Below are 21766 nucleotides of genomic sequence, written 5' to 3'. Positions count from 1 at the left end.
TCCATCCTCTTCATAGTCAATTTCTGTCTGCAGGTCACCAGGGGGAGATTTCTGATGGTGACAATATTGGTGTATGTCTACTGGAACTGTATGTTGTGTCAGTGCAGCAAATGGGACAGAATGTTGTCACCCCACGCCAGGAGGTGCCTGAACAATGATCTTTGATAAGGTTGGAAATAATGGACTAGAGTTCTACTTAAGTTGTTTTTCATTTCTCTGCATTATGTGTACGTGTCAGCATATGTTGCAAGAGTCCAGCGTGATGTATGTTGAAATATACTGGTTGTTACCTTATATGGAAATTTTGCTGAAACATGTGTTTCTGTAACCAGCCCTATAAATAAAGGAGAGCGACAGATGAGTTCACTACGGGACCTTTAATGCTCTGGAACTGATATACAGATACTCCTGATTCTGTGTCTTACTTCTTTGAGAGCTAAATTTGGCAAAGCAATATAAACTAGAGGCAATTTAGTTGAGAATTGCACTTAACATCTTCATGGCAGGATCACCAGCAATTATTTTAATGAAAGCTGCAGATTTGAACCCTTTTTCTGCCATTGGTGTCAGTCTTACTTGGGCAGCAGAAGCTGGGAGTCTGATTTCACTTCCTTGATTTTTTTGGGAGTGATTAATAGTTGCCCTATCACTTCCCTGGGTGTGGTAATGCCATATGTTGACAGTAAAATAATCGTATTATATCTACAAGGGGCGATCAAGTCAAACCGGGAGTTTTAAGTTTATATAACAAAAGAACAAATTTCAAGGAGTGAAAACTGCATTTATTTTTCTACATACTCCCCTGCTACATTTATACACGTATCCCAGCATTGAACTAATGCCTGAAAAGCTTCAGGATACAAAGATTTGTCAGTAGGCCTGAACCATCCTAGGACAGCCTGCTTCACTTCGCCACAGAAAGTTTTGTTTCTCGTGCAATTTCACGACAGGTTATGCATTCATTATCAAGAGTCAGGCTCTCTACGCGCTGAATGTTCGCAGGAGTGACTGCCATGGACTAGGAACCATCACGGCCAGGATCGTTAGTGACGGACGTACGGCCATTTTTTAAATGTTTATACCATTTAGATGTCTTACTGCGGCTGAGCGTCTCATCACCGTGCTGTGCTTAACCACTTCCAGCCCAATCATGTCATATGACGTCTTTGACTTTCAAAAGTGGTGATATCTGAATGATGGGTGCAGCTGCAGGCATCATTCAGATATCGTCTTTTTCAGCCGGCGGTTCTCTGCATCCTAAGAACAATCATAGCAGCAGTTCAGCCAGTTGAGGTTCAGCCATTCTTAGAGGCAGCGGGAGGGGACATCCTCTCCTCCCACCGCCCTTCCGGTGCTTCTCAGGGCTCGCTGTGCCATCGGCGACCCGGAGAAAGAATCCGCTGCCACCTGATCATAGAGATTTCCGATCATCCAGTCATCTCTATGACCGTTGGAGGCTCTGGCGCAACGTTATGACGTCACATCCGGGCCGCGGAAGTAAACAAAGCCGAGAACTTGGCTGGAAAGAAAGATCTGTCTTCTCTTTTTTTTTTTTTATCTCAGTCTTTCCAACCTGGAGAAGAGATGTGGGGGTATAGACCCCACATCTCTCTATAAAGAGGACCTGTCACACACCATTCTTATTACAAGGGATGTTTACATTCCTTGTAATAGGAATAAAAGTGATAAAAAAAATAAAAAACTTAAAGAGAAAGCGTAAAAATAAAAAAATGTAAGTAAAATAAACAATAAAAAGAATTTAAAGCGCCCCTGTCCCCATGTGCTCGCGCACAGAAGCAAACACACAGGTAAGTTGCGCCAACATATGTAAACGCCGTTCAAACCACACATTTGAGGTATCGCCGCATGTGTTAGAGCAAGAGCAACAATTCTAGCACTAGACCTCTTTTGTAACTCTAAACTGGTAATCTGTAAAAAATGTTAAAGTGTCGCCTATGGAGATTTTTAAGTACCAAAGTTTGGCGCTATTCCACAAGTGTGCGAAATTTTAAAGCGTGACATGTTAGGTATCTATTTACTCTGCGTAACATCATATTTCACATTATACAAATAAATTTAGCTAACTTTACTGTTTTGTTATTTTTTTTTTTATTTGAATTTGAAAAATTGATGTGCAAATACTGTGTGACATAAAAAGTTGTAACGACTGCCATTTTATTCCCTAGGGTGTCTGCTAAAAAAAAACATATATAATGTTTAGGGGTTCTGAGTAATTTTCTAGCAAAAAAATTATGATTTTTACATGTAGGAGAGAAGCGCCAGAATAGCCCCGGTATGGAATTGGTTAAAGGCCAAGTTCACCTTTGTTCACTTTTTTTTTTCTAAGTTCCAGCTCCCTTATATACCAATATAGCTTTAATGTACTTGTTTTGCAAAATTAAACAGCTGATTCTACACACGCTTACCTCACTCTCTTCATGGATGTTTAAAAACCCTGCTCCGTTACTTCTGCCTCTCTTCCGCCTTACTTCCTGGTCTGACTTTAGGTCATGACACAGGAAGGAGTTGACCAGCTGATCTCATTAACACACAGCCTGCATCATCTACCTTCAGCTGGTCCACTCCTTCCTGTGTCATGACCTAAAGGCTGACCAAGAAATAAGGCAGAAGTAATGGAGCAGGGTTTTTAAACAGCTATGAAGTGTGATGTAAGTGTGGGTAGAATAAATAGAAAGCTGTTATATTTCTGCAAAATAATTACATTAATGCTATATTGGTACATAGGGGAGCTGGAATTTAGAAAAAAAAAAAGATGAACTTCACTTCTTCTGTAGATATCCGCGACCTCCGTTCACAAGAAACTACATCACCACACGTGGTTCCATGCACGCACTAACACTGTTGTCTGCCATCTTGATTAACCATCTCTGGCCCACAGCATGTGCGCCGCCTATCAATAATAGGACACACTTGCCACTCACTACTCTACACTAGCATCCTTTTTATACCTGTAAAATTAAAAGTCCCGCTTTGACTTGAATGCCAATAGTAAAGAGATAGCCAATGTGCCCCTTTATTGGGGCTTTAAAAATCTAGGGTATAAAATGGTGAGTGTTCCTGCCATTAACAGCTGTATATATTCACAATTTTTTACCCTCTATAACACGTATTTGTCCAGAAGCTTTGCTATGATTCTAGTCCATTAGACACTTTGATGCATTTTTAAAGCCCTGATGAAGGCAAGTTCTCTGCCACCCCCCCCCCCCCCCCCCGAAACGTGTTCACTATCTCTTTAACATTTGCAGATACACTAAAATCATTTGGAGTTTCAGGATTCTTTTGTTTGTCTTTTTTAATGGTACAATCAAACACTGTGTCCCTATCTTGCGCTCCACAATGTCACCCCTTAAGCCCCGTACACACTGGCAGAATGTTGGGAGACATTTGCCGGTACAAAAAAAACAGCCAACATTCTACCCGTGTGCATGTCAGTCTGTTTGACAGAAGCCGGCCATTTGGCTGGCTTCTGTCTCACGTGCATGCTGGAAATCCAGCATCCGACCGACCCCGACCAGTGCTCTCTGCCATTGGCTGAGAGCGCTGGTCAGGTGTGTACCCGGCTTTACATGCAGACCTCCAATAGAGACTACAAGTGCACAGGTGGTGTCCACTGTTGTCATCAGGAAATGTACCATGAGAAACACCATGCAGCCATAATTGGAGTGCATGTTGGCAGGAAGTGGTGGCAAAGAGGCTGCAGGAGATCAGCAGACTGAGATGCAACACAAATCAAAAAAGGTGAAAACCATTATTTGGTCAAAGCATAAAATGGGGACAGCTGACATCCTTCTGTGTAGAGTGGGTTACAAGGCATGGTGGACGCCAGACACTTTTTGAATTAAAAGAGCTTTATTGTCTTTTAAACAGAATAGAACAGGTTACTAATGGCAATTGTATTCAACTATTTGCAACACGAACAGTTCTCAGCTTACCCCACAATCACTTACTGTGGGTCTTCACTCAACGAGCTCCCAGTCTCTCACTAGACTTCAGGTCCACTAGCCACTGGATCCCTTGAGTTCTTCCACTGTTAGCACTCAGTATCTCCCTCAAGCGTCACCCCTGCTTCCCTGCTGGGTCCCTGGCTTGGCACTCACAGATACTCTTCAAGCTTCACCCCCATTGACATGTTAGGTCCCTGGTTTGGCACTCACTGATGCTCCGCAAGCGGCACCTCTGCTGTCCCGCTGGGTCCCTGACTTGGCACTTGCTGAAGTTTTCCCACTTCTTCACTGTCCCTGGCTGGTGAGAAGTCTGCTCTGGTACTGGCCTCAGCTTACTCACAATGGTCTCCGGTAGCAAGGTGGATGGTCCCTTAGTGGTGACAGCTTCCCTTCTACCTCCGACCACAACTGATTCCCTGGCTGGCGGAACCGTTACTTCTGGTTGGACTACAAGCCCGCAGTCCCAACCCTACGCTGCTTCTCCTGCTTCTGGATAGGCCCTCAGACAGCCTAGCAGCCAGATGTCCCCGGGTTAGGCTTTAGGTTTCTGGCCTAGCAGCCCGGAGGGCAGTACAATACACGTCCACCCAGACAGGGGTCCAGGCGGCACAGAACCCTGATCACCTGACTCCACCTAAATAAACAGGCTCTCCCAGCAGGCCAAGGGACCCAAGAAAATCCCTGCCCATTGGCTGAGACACCCCAATCATTCCTAATCTGTCCTCACTGTGCCCTTGTCTTATCTAATGTCACCAGCTACAATTCTACCTAGTGACAGAAGAGAAAAGTGCAGCAATTGCAGAATTGGGGGGAAATCAATTGATCTCCTAATAATTGGCCAAGGCAACTATCACCTGGCAACTACATTTGATAGAAGTCCTGCCTAAACATCAGGGTGCTACAAGAGAAATTGGCAATGAAGAGGTGAGCGGTGAGCAGGAACCAGGAACACAAATTGAAATGACCAATTCGGGAATCTTTCTCAAAGCCACAATAAAAGAATCTCTCCCCTCTGTACATTTTTTCTTTTAATTTGGCATTGCCATATATCCCCCATGCAGTGGTCAGTTTCTTTTTTTTTTTTTTTTTAATAACATGCCTAATAATCCTGACAGCAGCAGTGGTCGCATGCAAAAAAAATCCTACAGGCTGGTTATTCTGAAGTCGATCAATTGATTGGCTTCAGTACAACCAGCCAGCCCATAGATGGATCAAATCTCAACCGGCCAAGATTCGATCCATCTATGGCCACCTTATAACAAGATTGATGATGAGGTTCATTTTGTGATGGATTGCTAAACAGATCAGAAGGTCCCCAATCTTTAGGCAGGCTATACACTGAAAACTAAAACGGAAACTAGCAGATTCTTCCATCCACGCTATACAGGACGGATGGCAGAATCATCTATTGTGCCTATTGTATTTTAACAGTAGGCCCCTCTGGCTGTCAGAATACCCATACAGCCTCTGCATTGGATGCAGCCACTTTTTGGCCAACAATTTTCTGCCTGGCTCCTTCAATTTTTCAATGATAGGCAAGAGGTAACCAAAGGACCACCCACTGAATGAATTTCAGTCGGTTTATCTGGAACCAAATGAAAATTGTACAGTGCATGGCCAGCTTTAGTCATTACTGTAGGTTAAAAACTGATGGTCTGCAAGATTAGCACGCCCATACTTGAAGTCCTACCACTGCGCCAGGAATAATATAGTGAAATGAAGAAAGCTGCCACTTGAACTAAAACAAATATAAACCATATTTACCCTGTACCTTAAAGTAAATAGTGGCGCTAATGCCTAAATAATATACAATAAACACCCAGTGACAAGTGTTAGCTACTGTAATATTAGTGAATACAATAATAGTCCGTGATTAAACAGTTCAAAGATAGGCCTTAATGGCTCAAATAAAATAGAAATTTTGGGCCTCAATCTTCCATCACACCGCGTGCATTTAGTGATGATGCTCCCCTTTAGAAATGCATTCACCAGATGAAGATGCCTTGCACTCTCATGCTCAGCAAATAAGCATCGACACTCACAGGGTTAAATCATCCAACAATATCCAATCGTATATAAGATGTCATATCCTCTCCACATAGAATGAAATAAAGTGCTCAGATGTGCTCATAAAGTGCAGTAACATTATGATAAATTTATTCAATGAAAAGTAAACCTTCAAACATTGCACTTACATGTAATCAATCAGATTAAAGCAAGTAATATCCACTTGCCACAGCAAGAACTGGCATATTGTGGTCACAGCGGACCCGACGTGTGTATTCTGTATCTCACCCACACGAGATTATCAACCTTGGAGCGTAACTTCCGGTATAGCATCAAATGTCACTACCGGTTGCTGTACAGCTACACCCCGACGCGTTTCTTAATCATAACTTACTCATGGGTTCCCTAATACTTGTCACTGGGTGTTTATTTAATATTATTTAGGCATTAGCGCCACTATTTACTTTAAGGTACAGGGTAAATATGGTTTATATTATTGTAGGTTAACAATTGTCTCTTGCCAGTCACAACAGGGGTTACACAGGATAAAGGTTTTTAAGATATTAAAGTAGAGCTAAAGGCAAAAGTTTTTTTAATTTTTGGTTTGAGTATTGGAGGGTTATAACCCCTGTTAGCTTTATTTTTACCATCTATGTCCCATTCCCTTTCACTTCCTGACCCATAGCTAAAACAGGAAGTATGTAGAAATACCCCAAAGTGAGGGAATCCCTGGTTGTCTCCAGGGGCACAAGAACTAGTGTCTCAATTGGAAGATTTACCTTCTAGTCCTGTTCTGGGGACAACCCAAAATTTAGAATTTTCCTCTACGTTCACTTTTAGCAATAGCAGGTAAACAAGACAAATAAAGAGGGTGAATCTCCATAATGAGGCACAGATGGCATTAAAAATCTGACAGGTGTTCTAATCCTTCTACACTCTATCCAAAACAGCAAAAAAAAAGCCTTTAGTTTTAATTCAGGTTTGTGATAAGACCTTGTCACCCAAGCATAATATTACTGAAAAGCAAAATATTCACACAGGAGAGAAGCATTTTTTTGCTGTAAACGTAAACAAGTTTTTTCGTGGTGGAATTTACTAATAATTTTCCAACCACTAGCTAACACCTCCCTCTGCCCTTGACCCAGTCCATGCCAGCATTTATAGCAGTCTCTGTAATTGTTAGACAAATTTTCTAAAACATTGGTGTTAGGAGAATACATGTAGTGAGTGGAGACCAATAGCCAAAGACATCAGGCTAAGCCAAGGTCGATGCAATTTTGTAGTCGGGGATCACATGCCAAGGTCGGTGCAGGAGAATTTTGTAGTCAAGGGTTACAAGCCAAGGTTGATTCCAAGTAGCAATAGAGATAGCTCGAGGCTGGGGGCGAGATAGTGTAAAGCAAAATAATCTGGCAAACAGGAAGTGCAGAGACCTGGCTTAAATCAGGAAGTTCATGGGAGGAGCAAAGTGTTCAAGGTTCAGCAGAAATCAAGACACAAGGCAGGGTTGTCCAATGGGTCAGGCAGACAGCTGTCCAGGATCTCCCGTAGTTCAGTGAGAAGAATCATTACCAGGCACAACAGAGGTCCCAGGTTCAAGTCCAGGCCCTGACAACTGGTTTTGTAGTGGGTCAATTAGAGATGACAAAGGTCCTCTTATCTTTTTTTTTTCTTTTCTTGTCAAATTTGTTTGTTTGCCTTTACTTTGTTTAAAAAAAATAATCTTGAGTATGCAAATATAGTGGTACATATTTCAAGAATAACATAACTGAGTACATCAAATTAGAAAATGACATATAAAACTCAGGTGTAATATTACGAGACGTAAAGTTTCGAGTAGACCATCTTGATCTGACGCCAAGAGTGTCAGGTGAAAAGAATGAAAAAAGTTAAATGCACATACTTTTAAGATGTGCGCAATTCGTGCGATTGACAACATTTTCCAACTATAACCCTTATTTGAATACGTGAGGGTAAATGCTTTGTCTTTGGTTCAGATCCTCAAAATTCATCACCATCTGTGTATAGAAGAGTAAAGGCTACATACATTTTTTTTTTATCTTTAGTGATTGATGTTGTTAAATAGTTGTTCATTTACACAACAAATCTTAGGTGTACATGTGGTATCATTAACCCTGAAAAAAGATTTCATGTAAACATTTTAATTTTTTTTTATTCATACAGAGACTGTCTGGAGATTTTTGGAAGATCAGATCTTCATCAACTTATGATGAGTCAAGTAGAAGGCCAGAGCTCAGATTGTCTGAGAAATCTTACTTGCAATTCAAACCTCAGTGATCTTCAGAGGGCTCACACCGAAGAAAATCCATTATTTAAAAATTTGGAAGGTGATAAATACTTTTCACAAGGACATCATATTATTCAACACCAAACTATTCACACAGCACAAAAGACCTTTTCTTGTACTGCATGTGAACAAGTGTTTTCACAGAAGGCCTACCTAATCCGACACCAGAGGGTTCACACGGGAGAGAAGCCATTTAGATGTTCATTTTGTGACAAATGCTTCTCACAAAAGTCGCACCTTACTGAACACCGAAATATTCACACAGGAGAGAAGCCATTTTCTTGCTCTGAATGTGAACAAGTTTTTTCATGGAGAACTTCACTGATCGCTCACCAGAGGATTCACACTGGAGAGAGGCCATTCAGGTGTTCAGAATGTGGCAAGTGCTTCCCATATAAGGGCAGTCTTGTTTCACACCAAAAGCTTCACACAAAAGAGAAGCTATTTTCTTGTTCTGAATGTGAAAAAGTTTTCTTATTGAAGTCATCGCTAACCTGTCACCAGAGGACTCATACTGGAGAGAAACCGTTCAGATGTTCAGAATGTGGCAAGTGCTTCTCACAGAGAAATGTTCTTATCCAACACCACAGGATTCACACGCAAGAGAAGCCATTTTCTTGCTCTGACTGTGAACAAGTTTTTTCATATAAGGAATCTCTAATTGTTCACCAGAGGACTCACACAGGAGAGAAGCCATTTACATGTTCAGAATGTGATAGGTGCTTTTCTTATAAGTCCATTCTTACTAAACACATGAAGACTCACACAGGAGAGAAGCCATTTACATGTTCAGAATGTGATAGGTGCTTTTCTTGTAAGTCCAATCTTACTGCACACATGAAGACTCACACAGGAGAGAAACCATATAGATGTTTAGAATGTGACAAGTGCTTCTCTCATAAGTATAATCTTACCCAACATCAAAAGACTCACCCAAAAGAGAAGCCATTTTCTCTTTCTAAAAGTGAACAAGTTGTTTTCAAAGATAACATTACTAATTAGGAGCAAGTAGAGAAAATGTGTTGGATTCAAAGACCCTTCCTTCAGGGCTTAAAGTGATATTAAAGCCTTGTTTAAAAAATAAAAATAACAAACATGTTATACTTACCTGCTCCGTGCAGTTGGTTTTGCACAGAGCAACCCAGATCCTCCTCTTCTCGGGTCACTCGCCGGTGCTCCTGGCTCCTTCCTCCTGCTGGGTGCCCCCACAGCAAGCAGCTTGCTGTGGGGGCACCCAAGCAGGCATGCTCCCGTCCCATGGCTCTGTGTGCCCATTCACACACACGGAGCCACGGCTCGGTTCCACCCCCTCCATCTCCTGATTGGCTCACTGGCTGTGATTGAGAGCAGCAGGAGCCAATGGCTCCCACTGCTGCCAAAAGCCGACCAGGAGTGCGAATCCCCGGAGGTTCTTGTGGACATGGCTGGATCGAGAGGGGGCTCAGGTAGTATTAGGGGGGCTTAGGGGGGGGGGGCTGCTGCACACAGGTTTTTTACCTTCATGCATAGAATGCATGAAGATAAAAAACCTTGTGACTTTACAACTACTTTAAACATAATCAGGGGAATTCAATAAAGCTTTTACATCACTTTCCTGATAGTAATTCCCTTTTTAGAACTGCTTGTGCCTAATTCAGGCAAGAATTTGCACCAGTTTAGGTAACATTAATGTCATGAGCAACAAATTCAGGTAGTTTTAACTGCCGCCATAATTTAGAAAAGAATTACCACCAGTTTGCAGATTAGGAAACTGGTGGTAATTAAGGCCATTTCCGAGTTATTGTAGAGAGGTATGCCAGTGCTCAGTGTGGGGCATGCCTGTACGGGACGTTATCAGGTATGCTTCCTGCACAGGCTCTATGCCAGGCCAATTCAGCTGTCAGCCATGGAATCTCTAATCACCCTAATCACCCCGTGCTGTCTCTAGAGATTTGCCCCAAAATGCTGCATCCAAGAGAGTGTGTGGCCCGCGCTGCCTGTGGAACGGTTTTACAGGCAGCAGATTGTGAGAATTGCCAGAGCTGTTCAGTGTATGAAACTGTCAGCTAATGACACTGCAAGCAGGGAGAGACACCAACTGTCAAAATGTCGGGGTGATGTCGGGGGTGGGCGGGACCGAACGGCCATTAAACACCAGCCAGTGGGATGGGGTCTGGGCGGGCGGCTACATTTATGTGGCCCCACCCCTCTCTGAAGCAGCTCAAACATTGGCTGGTGTTTATAGCACTTGGTCCCGCCCACCCCCGACATCGCGGCTGAGTTGTAAGTCATCACAGCTCAGCCACAATGTCAGGGGTGGGCGGGACCAAGCGCCAACACCAGCCAATGATTGGGCTGCTTCAGAGAGGGGGCGGAGCCAGAGAAATGTAGCGGCCCGCCCAGACCCATCCTATTGGCTGGTGTTTGGTAACTTTTCAGTCCCGCCCACCACCAACATCACCGCTGACTTTTAACAGCTGGTGTCTCTCCCTGCATGCAGTGTCATTATCTGACAGTTTCATACACTGAACAGCTCTGGCAATTCTCACGATCTCCTGAATGTGAAACTCCTCCTCTCCCCTATCTGTGCCACCCAATGCTGCCTATTAGTGCCAACCAATGCTGCCAATCAGTGCCAACCAATGCTGCCAATCAGTGCCAACCAGTACTGCCAATCAGTGCCAACCAATTCTGCCTATCAGTGCCAATCAGTGCAAACCAGTGCTGCCTATCAGTGCAAACCAGTGCTGCCTATCAGTGCCAACCAATGCTGCCTATCAGTGCCAGTGCTGTTTATCAGTGCCAACCAATGCTGCCTATCAGTGCCAACCAGTACTGCCTATCCGTGCCAGTGCTGCTTATCAGTACCAACCAATGCTGCCAATCAGTGCCAACCAATGCTGCTAATCAGTGCCAACCAGTACTGCATATCCGTGCCAGTGCTGCTTATCAGTGCCAACCAATTCTGCCTATCAGTGCCAACCAGTACAAACCAGTGCTGCCTATCAGTGCAGACCAGTGCCAACTAATGCTGCCTATCAGTGCTAACCAATGCTGCCAATCAGTGCCAGTGCTGCTTTTCAGTGCAACCAATGCTGCCAATCAGTGCTGCCTATCAGTGCCAACCATTTCTGCCCATCAGTGCAAACCAGTGCTGCCTATCAGTGCCAACCAATGCTGCCTATCAGTGCCAACCAGTGCCAGTCAGTGCTGTAAATCAGTGCCAACCAATGCTGTCAACACTGCCAACACATGCTGCCTATCAGTGCTCCATATCAGTGCCCATCAGTGCTGCCTATCAGTGCCAATCAGTGCCCATAAGTGCTGCCCATTAGTGCTGCCAATCAGTGCCCATCAGTGCTGCATATCAGTGCCCATCAGTTCTGCCTATCAATGCCAGTGTTAACAATTAGTGCCCATCAGTGCTGCCCATCAGTGCTGCCAGTCAGTGCCCATCAGTGCAGCCTATCAGTGCCCATCAGTGCTGCCTATCAGTGCCAGTCAGTGTCCATCAGTACTGCCAATCAGTGTCCGTCAGTGCTGCCAATCAGTGATATGAATCAGAGCCCATCAGTGCCCATAAGTGCTACCAATCAGAGCCCATCAATAATGCATATCAGTGCCCATCAGTGCCGCCTATCAGTGCCAATCAGTGCTGACAATCAGTGTCCATCAGTGCCACCCTTCAGTGCCACCTATCAGTGCTGCCTATCTGTGCACATCAGTGCTACCAATTAGTGCCCATCAATGCTGCCAATCAGTGCTGCCAATCAGTGCAGCCTATTAGTGCTCATCAGTGCTGCCTTAGCAGGGATGGTGGAAACTCCTCTACAGATAATTGTAATACAAATTAACTTCAAATGCAACAACTTTTTAGTTGGGAGGTTCTCACTTTGGAATTTTTATTTTTTAGAGTGTTACACTTAATTGTATATGTTTTAGTTACGGTTATAATGTGAATCATTGCACTTGAAGTTATTTCCCACTAGCCCTGCTAAGTACATGTCTTTATGGACCTTGCTTTGTGCACTGGTGCGTAGTCATGATGGAACAGGAAGGGGCCATCCCCAAACTGTTCCCACAAAGTTGGGAGCATGAAATTGTCCAAAATGTCTTGGTATGCTGACGTCTTAAGAATTACCTTCACTGGAACTAAGGGGCCAAGCCCAACCCCTGAAAAACAACCCCACACCATAACCTCCCCCTCCACCAAATGATTTGGACCAGTGCACAAGGAAAGGTCCATAAAGACATGGATGAGTGAGTTTGGGGTGGAGGAACTTGACTGACCTGCACAGAGTCCTGACCTCAACCCGATAGAACACCTTTGGGATGAATTCGAGTGAGGACTGTGACCCAGGCCTTCTCATCCAACATCAGTGCCTGACCTCACAAATGCCCTTCTGGAAGAATGGTCAAACATCCCCATAGACACACTCCTAAACCTTGTGGACAGTCTTCCCAGAAGAGTTGAAGCTGTTATGGCTGCAAAGGGCGGGCCAACTCAGTATTGAACCCTACGGACTAAGACTGGGATGTCATTAAAGTTCATGTGTGTGTAAAGGCAGGCGTCCCAATACTTTTGAATATACATACATATACACACACGTATGTGTGCTTGAGCTTTCGGGTGCACACCCTAATGCAATAGGCTGCGCCCGCCTATGCCTAGGCATGTATTTGGAAATGTGTGCAGAGTAAACACCTGATTTTAACGCATACTTTCGGACAGGACGATTCGGTTGGTCGCAGGCTGGTTGGTCAGTAGAGCTTGGAATTGTCCTGGGCTTTTTTTTTACATATGTTGCCCTCCAATGCTCCTTGATGCAAAGGCTAGTTATAGGTGGGGGCAGTGGCTAACTTTTTGCACTGTTGTTCTATTGTTCAGGTAACACACTGACACCTTTGCAGCCGTGGTGCTATATGCTGGGTGTTCAGTGTGCCCCTGTACATTTAAGGAGGGTTGGGCTCCCTCCAGCCCATCTGCCCTCCTATCTATCCATCAAAATGAATTTGCTTCCACTGTGGAGCATCTTAAAAGTCAGAGGTAGGGACTACAGGTAATGGTATCTTGCCGGGTCCTGTCGCTTACGCATGTATTTGCAAATGTGTGCAGACTAAACCCCTGTTTTTAATGCATACTGTTAGACAGGTTAATTTGGTTGGTCGTTAGGTAGAGTTGGAATTTTTTTTTGGCTTTTTTTGACAAAGGGTGAGTAGAGCCTGATGGGGAATTGTCTAGTTCCCCATTAGGTCTGCCTCACTTTTGATCGACAGCACACGGCTTTGGCAGCCACGACTGCACTGAATAGTGGATCCATCCACTGCCACGCACTATCATTCAACAGTCAGGTGGACCTGATGTGGAACTAGTCTCTCAGCTCCCCATCAGGCTTCACCAACCCATACTACAAAACTCCTCAGCCATGTGCCTGTAAGTGTGATGGGTCCAGTGGATAGGAAGAAAGAGAGTGCACTGAGGAAGAAGTATCCACTATAGACAATGACTTAAGTTTCCGGCCCCCACAGATCCATGTACCTGTCTCTGACAGGTACATGAATTGCGTGCAAGCACTGACAATTTCATTATAGAGCCCCAATGAAATCCTAAAGGATGTCTATGTTATGCTTTATGAATTCCCTAAAGGGTATTCCTAAAGACTCAAAAATGAGGCAAATGGGGGAGATGGGCGGAGTCTAGCGGAGCAGACATGCATTGTTAGAGCTCCGCACCGCTGAGGAGAGAAGAGAAGGACAAAGCGGAGCCTGCAGGCTCAAAAGGTATCCATTTGAACCTTTTTGCCCCAGGGAACAAACTGTGAAAGTTTGGGCAGGAAATATGGTACTGGGAGGAAACCGTGGCAGAAATAAAAATCACCTCACAAAGAGCTCACAGGCACTCACTGCAGCTGAAGCAGCTCCAGTCACCTCACAAGATACAGCATCAGGGCGCTCTCACAGACAGAAAATGTCACAGCAAGACTCTCCATTTGAGTCAGATACAGAACAAATCCTCTCACAAACTTCTCCACAAGACTCCTCAGCATCCCCAGTAATATTATTACAATTTGAAAAGATGCTTCATAAGGCTTTAAAACAAACCTCAGACCAAATAACAAAAAGCCTAACCAAAGAAATAAGAGAGCTGGGAAACCGCACCGCAGCCTTAGAAATAAAAATGCATGAAATTGAAATTACAACCCAAGAAAATATAACAGAATTGGAACAATTAAAAGAAGAGAATTTAATACTTCAAACTAAGCTCGAAGATTACGAAAATAGAGCCAGACGTTCAAACTTGCGCATAAGGGGAATACCTGAAACTGTGACAGACCTGCAATCTACTATTACTGCTCTATTACAAGAACTAAAGCCAGATATCCCTATTGAACGTTTAGAACTGGACAGAGTACACAGAGCCCTCACAGCCAAAAAGAAAGATGGACCCCCACGTGATATAATCACAAAATTTCATTATTACAGAACGAAAGAACAAATACTAATTGCTGCAAGAGAAAAAAAGGAACTTAATTTTCAAGGACACAATTATAAAATTTTTGCTGACCTATCCCAACTTACTATTACTAAAAGACGATCCATGAAACCCCAACTAATGGAACTGCAACGCCACAACATTATGTATCAATGGGGCTTCCCCTTTTCAGTCAGATTTAACTACCAAGGTACAATTTACAGAAGCAGATCAGCAGATGAACTACAACAAACCCTTTTAAAATTAAATCTGACAGAACCCACAAGCAGCAACTCTCCCACACGCAGAAGAATGGCATCATCTTCACCTTCAAGCAGCACCCAGAAAATTTCAGAACAAAATGGGAATCATCATTCTCACAAAAGAGGCCGTTATGCCACATCATCCATGGACCAAGAAGATTCAATGGACTGACATCCTAATTCCTGATATCTCTTCATTTATTATACTAAGAGATGGTTCTCTATAAAAAACCTATATTTATAACTGAATGTAACTGCATTCTGATAGTCACACACTGTGTGGGATCATGTTACATTCCAGTTATATTTCTTATTACTTCTGATTCATATAGCCTTAGAATATATAGGTGAAATAAGGAAATTCTTGTTCAGTTATATATTTTCAGGTAATAACAATAGATTTATTACTTTTTAGGACAAATATGTTCAATAATCCAGAAGTAATGGAAGCTTTTTCTTTCTTTTCTTAAAACAAATATATTATTACCTAACTAGTTCCTAGAACTATGTTTTTGTTTATTCTAATCTGAAGCAATACAACCTCAATTTTATGAGTTAACAGTTACATATGAATAAAATATGTAATTGTTTACTCTAAAAGGGTTAAAATCCCAAAATAATTCAAACTATCTTCATCAATACCAAAGTTATTAACAGTACCTTTCTAACTGAATTATTTAGCCTAGGGCAAGACTAACCATATACAACCACCCTGGAATAAATAATTTCAACAAAAACCATATTCTGCACTCCAATTAATGAATCATCATTTTGATGTCTTTTGACATAGCACTTCTCTCCTGTAAGCGGAAGATCCGTGTACCCCCATTAGCCCTCCTCATTCTCCCAACCATATTATGTGGGAGTGTGACGAAGGCACTTATTCCCCTGAGAGAGAGATTTTTTCTCTTTCACGGGTAAATTGTGATTACTTGCATAAAATAATTTATACAATGTATTATCTAATCTCATATGTTTTTTGTTTACTCTTTACTCCAGAATTCACTGGTTTCTTTTCATCTCTTCAGTCCACACAGGTTGATCTGCGCAGTCAGCTCTGCATAACAAAAAGTAAGTCAAAACTATTTGATCTGTTGCCATGGCACCACTGAATATACTTTCCCTGAATGTTCAGGGAATAAATGTCCCTCAAAAAAGGACCAAAGCCTTCCGTACTTTCCATAACAAGAAGGCTCACATAGTATGCCTCCAAGAAACACACTTCACCAAAGATTCTACTCCAAAATATATTTCTCCTTTTTATCAACAAATTTACACGACTTCTGCCTGTACCAAACAAAGGGGAACTCTAATTGCATTTCCCCTGATCCACACCATTCACCTTATCATCAGAAATTAAAGACCCAGAAGGTAGATACCTGATACTCATGGGTTATATAATGGATACAGCAATCACGGTGATTTCCTACTACGCTCCTAACAAACAACCTACACCATTCCTCTCACATATATTACAAGTGATTAATACACACAAAATAGGAACAGTGATAATATGCGGGGATTCGAACCAGGTCCTCCTCCCATTTCTAGATAAATCACCTTTTACACCATCCAAAATAACCTCTAGATTACCTTTTTCTCAACTTCTTTCCAAATACAATCTGGTAGATTCGTGGAGAGAAAGTAACCCAATGAAAAAGAAATTCACTTATTTCTCGCACCCTCATCAAACCTTCACCAGAATAGATCATATTTTTCTAACAATAGGAATGATACCAGAAATTATTGCATCAGATATAATTCCGATTCCGTGGTCTGACCATAATGCAGTATACATTACTATAGCCTCAGCCATACCAAAAGCGCATGACCCAACGTGGTACTTACCGGACATAATGCTCAAACACCCACTACATCAGATGGCCATTGAACAAGCTTTAAAGGAATACATATCAATTAATAATACAACAGACATTTCCCCAATAACACTGTGGGAAGCTCATAAGCCTGTCTTGCGTGGTACAATACAAAGACAAATGGCACTATTTAAACGGGAACGCAAAAATCTAGCAAAAAAACTAGAACTCAATTTTAATGCAGCCTACATATCATTCCAAGATAATCCATCTCAGAGTACAAAATCTCATCTGGAAAAATCTAGATTGGAATACGATCTATTTCTCACTGAGTCAGTTGATAAATCCCTCAAACGCTCCAAACACAATTTCTACATGAATACAAACAAACCAGGTACATATTTGGCTCAGGCATTAAATTCAACTAACAAATCTTTCAAACCAATACGTTTGAAATTATCAAAAAATGTTTATACTTGTAATCCAGTTACAATAGTCCATAAATTTCACTCACATCTCGCAACTTTATACAAGACAAACAATGAATTTAATCCTACAGAGGCTGAATCCTTCTTCTCAAAAATAACCTTACCTGAGTTGTCTCAGAATCAAAAAAGCAGTTTGGATGAGCCTATAACTATAGATGAAGTTGCTAACGCCATAAAAGACCTAAAACTTAACAAAAGACCAGGCCCAGACGGCTACTCGGCTTTATACTATAAAACATTCTCAGAAATACTCTCTCCCATTCTCACTGAAACTTTTAACAAACTTCTAGAAGGACATTCTTTTCGGCAAGAAACACTAATGGCAATTGTTTGTATGATCCCAAAACCCCTTTCTGATGATACTTCCTGTGTGAATTATCGGCCTATCTCTCTGTTAAACCTTGATATTAAATTATTAGCAAAAATAATAGCAAAACGCCTCAATAGCATTATAGGAAAATTAATACATAGAGATCAAGTAGGCTTCATGCCAAATAGACAGGCAGGCGATAATATACGCAGGGCAGTGTTATTGGCACATATTGCTAAAAAACAGAAAATCCCTTTATGTTTTCTATCTCTCGATATTAAGAGGGCATTTGACACAGTATCCTGGCAATATATGCAATATTCATTACAAAAATGGGGTTTTGGACCCCACTTTTTAACATGGATCAAAGCATTATATAATAAACCCAAAGCCTATATAAAATATGCTGGATACAAATCTGATGCCTTTAATATCGAAAGAGGTACCCGACAGGGTTGCCCATTATCTCCCTTATTATTTGCCCTTATACTCGAACCCATGGCCCAATACATCAGAACAAACCAAACTATAACTGGCATTGAAGTAGGAGGTATTACACACAAATTATGTATATTTGCAGACGATATATTACTTTTTTTATCATCACCACAGGTCTCTGGTCCTAACTTAATACCAGCTCTTGATGGATTTGCAGCCCTATCCGGCCTTATGATTAATCCTAAGAAATGTCTAGTGCTTAATATTTCGCTCACAAACATGGAATTGATCCCGGCTAGGGCTGCACTCCCATTCACATGGGCAGAAAAATCAATCCCATATCTTGGAATTCATTTACCAGCATCTCATTCTGACTTATTCTCAACCAATTATCCTCCTGTATTAAGACAGATCACAAATAAAACAATGGTCGCAACTTCCTTTATCCTGGATAGGGAAGATTAATGCAATCAAAATGACTATTCTACCCAAATTGCTTTATCTATTCAGAGTCCTCCCTATTCCAATTCCTTCCTATTTTTTGAGAATAGTACAAAAAAGAGCAACTTCGTTTATATGGGGCTCTTCTAAACCACGTATACCTATACACACACTACATCTTCCCAAAAATAAAGGAGGCCTGGGATACCCTAATTTTACTAACTACTACAGAGCAGCACATTTGGCCAGTCTGTCCAAATACCATGCAAAACAGGAAATCCCATTATGGGTATTTATAGAGGCTTCAGAAAATGACCCTCTATTAATATCAAACTTGTTATGGCTTGATCCTAAAGACCGCTTTAAAATTCATAATCCCATAACTAAACACTTCTTATCTCTCTGGGATAAACTAAAAACCAAATATCAGTTACAATCTCCACACAATCCTCTCCTTTCTTTTATCAGAAATCCGGCCTTTTATCCGGCATGGATCTACCCAAATTCTTTTAAAGCTTGGACAACATCAGGCATTCAGACACTAAATGACTTCATAGCATCTAAATCATTCCTTTCATTCCCATCGCTTAGAGAAAAATATGATCTACCAAACTCTGAGATATTTAGATATCTCCAAATCAAAAATTTCTATACACCATTCCTAAAGGGGGATACACCATTATCCCAATTATCCATTTTTGAATCAATCTGTACAAAAGATCCATTTGCTAAAGGTACAATTTCATCACTTTATAATCAATTATATGGAGTAGTAAATCTTAATAGACCCTCTTACGTTCAGAGGTGGGAGGAGGACCTGGGACGAACTTTAGAAGACACGGACTGGTCTAACATATGGCTCACATCTAAGTCATCTTCACCCAACATCTTAGCACTGGAGACAAATTATAAAGTCCTAACTCGCTGGTACCTTGTACCCGCTAGAGTGGCAAAATATTCACCTAATACCTCAGCTCTTTGTTTTCGAGGATGCCCAGAAATAGGCACACATTTACACATATGGTGGACGTGCCCAGTAATCCAAACCTTCTGGAAGGAAGTCTTCGTGATTGCATCTAAAATATTTAAAAAAATAATACAACCAGATCCATATATAACTTTACTTAATCTAAAACCGGAATGGTTAACACTCTCTCAATTCAAACTCATGATCCAACTAATAACGGCTGCAAAACAAACAGTGGCCAAGGCATGGAAATCTCCTACATTGGTACTAGCAGAAACAATTCACATAATGAATAATACAATGTCCCATGCTAAGATGGTAGCCATCGATCAAAATCAAATTCCAAAATTTGAAAAACTTTGGCATCCTTGGATAAAACAACAGTTCCTGTCAAATTTCAATGACTCTGTCCTGTTGCCATGGTAACAGATTAAATGACTTACAGAGACACCCATTCTAAGACTTCAAAGAGAACTAAAAAGAATAATAAACTGACGAGCGGGACAACCTTGTGGACCATACTTCTGCCTTTCTACCCTTTTTCTTCTTTCTCTTTCCTTTTCTCCACCTTACGATTAAAGCTCATTATCAGAATTTATTTGACCTATATACACTCTACCTGTAAACAATATGTATAGTAGGTATAAATCATTTAAATACCTACAAAAGTAACTAAGGAAATGATATATATCTTTAATTTAGGTTTACGTGAACCCAATGTTTAATATTTGAAATTTCATGATATTTACCTATATAAACCCTACTGTAAAACAATGAGCTTACTTTATAGATCCTTGTAAACTTACTTTATGTATCTTTATAATATTGTATACTCAATAAACTTCTTTTGACAAGGAAAAATTAGGCAAATTACCAAGAATTGGGTATAGCCAGAATCAGTGAAACAGCAATTGTTGATTTGAAGAAGGAGGTCTTCGAGCCCACAGACACATGTTGGATGTTCTATGTTGTCATTTATGAACTAACACTAATATTAAAAGTTTTTGGGCTCAGACTTTTTGTTTGGCACTCTCATTAGATGTTAGGACACATCACTAATTAGACAGGGGTTTAAAGCTTATCTAAACGTAAAAACAAAAAGTTAATGTGTTGCAGTTTATCATTAGTTGTAGTGGCTGAATTGGTTTTCTTTTTTCAATATTTTTTTCTGCTGGTGATTTTTCCAGTAACACACTTCCAGTTCTAGGATGACAAAGGATCACAAAGATCTCTATATCAGGACAACAAGATGGGAATACATAACCCCAACACTGCCCTATTCTCCATAACGTAGAGGAGCGTAGTTCTGCAGTTCTCATAGCAAGCTAATAAATATGTTACTGATAACAATCCGCTTACAAGATTTCTGCAAGGATCAACAGGTATTTTTTTAACTTTTTAAGCAGATATGACAACACACTTTCCCTTCACATGTGTGGATTGGGGAATCCATTAATTTATTCTTTCCTAAAAGCCCACTGCCTTATCGGATAAAATGAATCCTCTATGGCTAGCCTTAGGGTTTAGATACCCTTTGATACAAGGGAGAAGCTGTTTAAATGTTTACAATATGACAAGTCCTCCTCACAAAGGATAAATATTTCCCTTTACTAATTTATGTCTATCAATGCTCAGAATAGACCAAGTGTTTAACCACTTTTCGACTGCGCTATAGCCAAATGATGGCTACAGCGTGGCTGGCTAGTTCTGGGTGGCCGTCATATGATGGCCTCTCGTGATCGTGCCCGCCGTGGGGCGCGGGTGGTGCGCCCTGTGATCACAGTGTCTGGAGGACACTGCTGATCATAGATTGAGGTGAAGAGCCAATAAGTGGCTCTTTACCACGTGATCAGCTCTGTCCATTCTCAGCTGATCAGAGATGTAAACAGAAGTTGGTTATGGGCACCTCTTTCCTCATGTTGACAGCATGAGGAGAAGAGAGCTGATAACTGCTTCTCCAAAAGGTACATGTACACTGACCCATCAGTGCCTCAAAAAAATAATGTCAAAAAGTATGTGTGTTTTTTCATTGCGCTGAATATTGGCAATGGCTTAAAGGGATGCAGAGTTCAGAGGTCAGTAGTTAGTAAAGCAGAGTTCAGAAGTCAGGTGTAAAGTGACTCAGAAGTCAGGAGTAAGTGATGCATAGTCCCTAGTCAGGAGTAAGTGATGCATAGTCCCTAGTCAGGAGTAAGTGACGCATAGTCCCTAGTCAGGAGTAAGTGATGCATAGTCCCTAGTTAGGAGTAAGTGACGCATAGTCTTTAGTCCGGAGTAAGCGATGCGTAGTCCCTAGTTAGGAGTAAGTGAC

The 21766-nt window shown here is 41.6% G+C and overlaps 1 protein-coding gene across 3 annotated transcripts in view; it reads left to right on the top strand.

Annotated features, from left to right (window-relative positions):
• LOC141133402 (uncharacterized) overlaps nucleotides 1–21766 on the top strand; it is a 218714-nt gene that overhangs the window by 21480 nt on the left and 175468 nt on the right. For 2 of the 3 annotated variants that reach the window (XM_073622775.1, XM_073622773.1), the window contains 2 exons: nucleotides 34–169; nucleotides 8157–9482. In XM_073622775.1, the coding sequence (XP_073478876.1) occupies nucleotides 8200–9282 (1083 nt within the window). In that variant the 5' untranslated portion in view covers nucleotides 34–169; nucleotides 8157–8199 and the 3' untranslated portion in view covers nucleotides 9283–9482. Of the gene's footprint in view, nucleotides 1–33; nucleotides 170–8156 lie in introns of those variants that run through there. The other variant, XM_073622776.1, reaches the window with a different exon arrangement.

Source organism: Aquarana catesbeiana, linkage group LG03, assembly GCF_042186555.1.
Source record: "Aquarana catesbeiana isolate 2022-GZ linkage group LG03, ASM4218655v1, whole genome shotgun sequence".
NCBI classification, from domain to species: domain Eukaryota; kingdom Metazoa; phylum Chordata; class Amphibia; order Anura; family Ranidae; genus Aquarana; species Aquarana catesbeiana.
The sequence above is the reverse complement of the archived record's forward strand: the minus strand, read 5'-3'. Positions and strand labels throughout refer to the sequence as shown.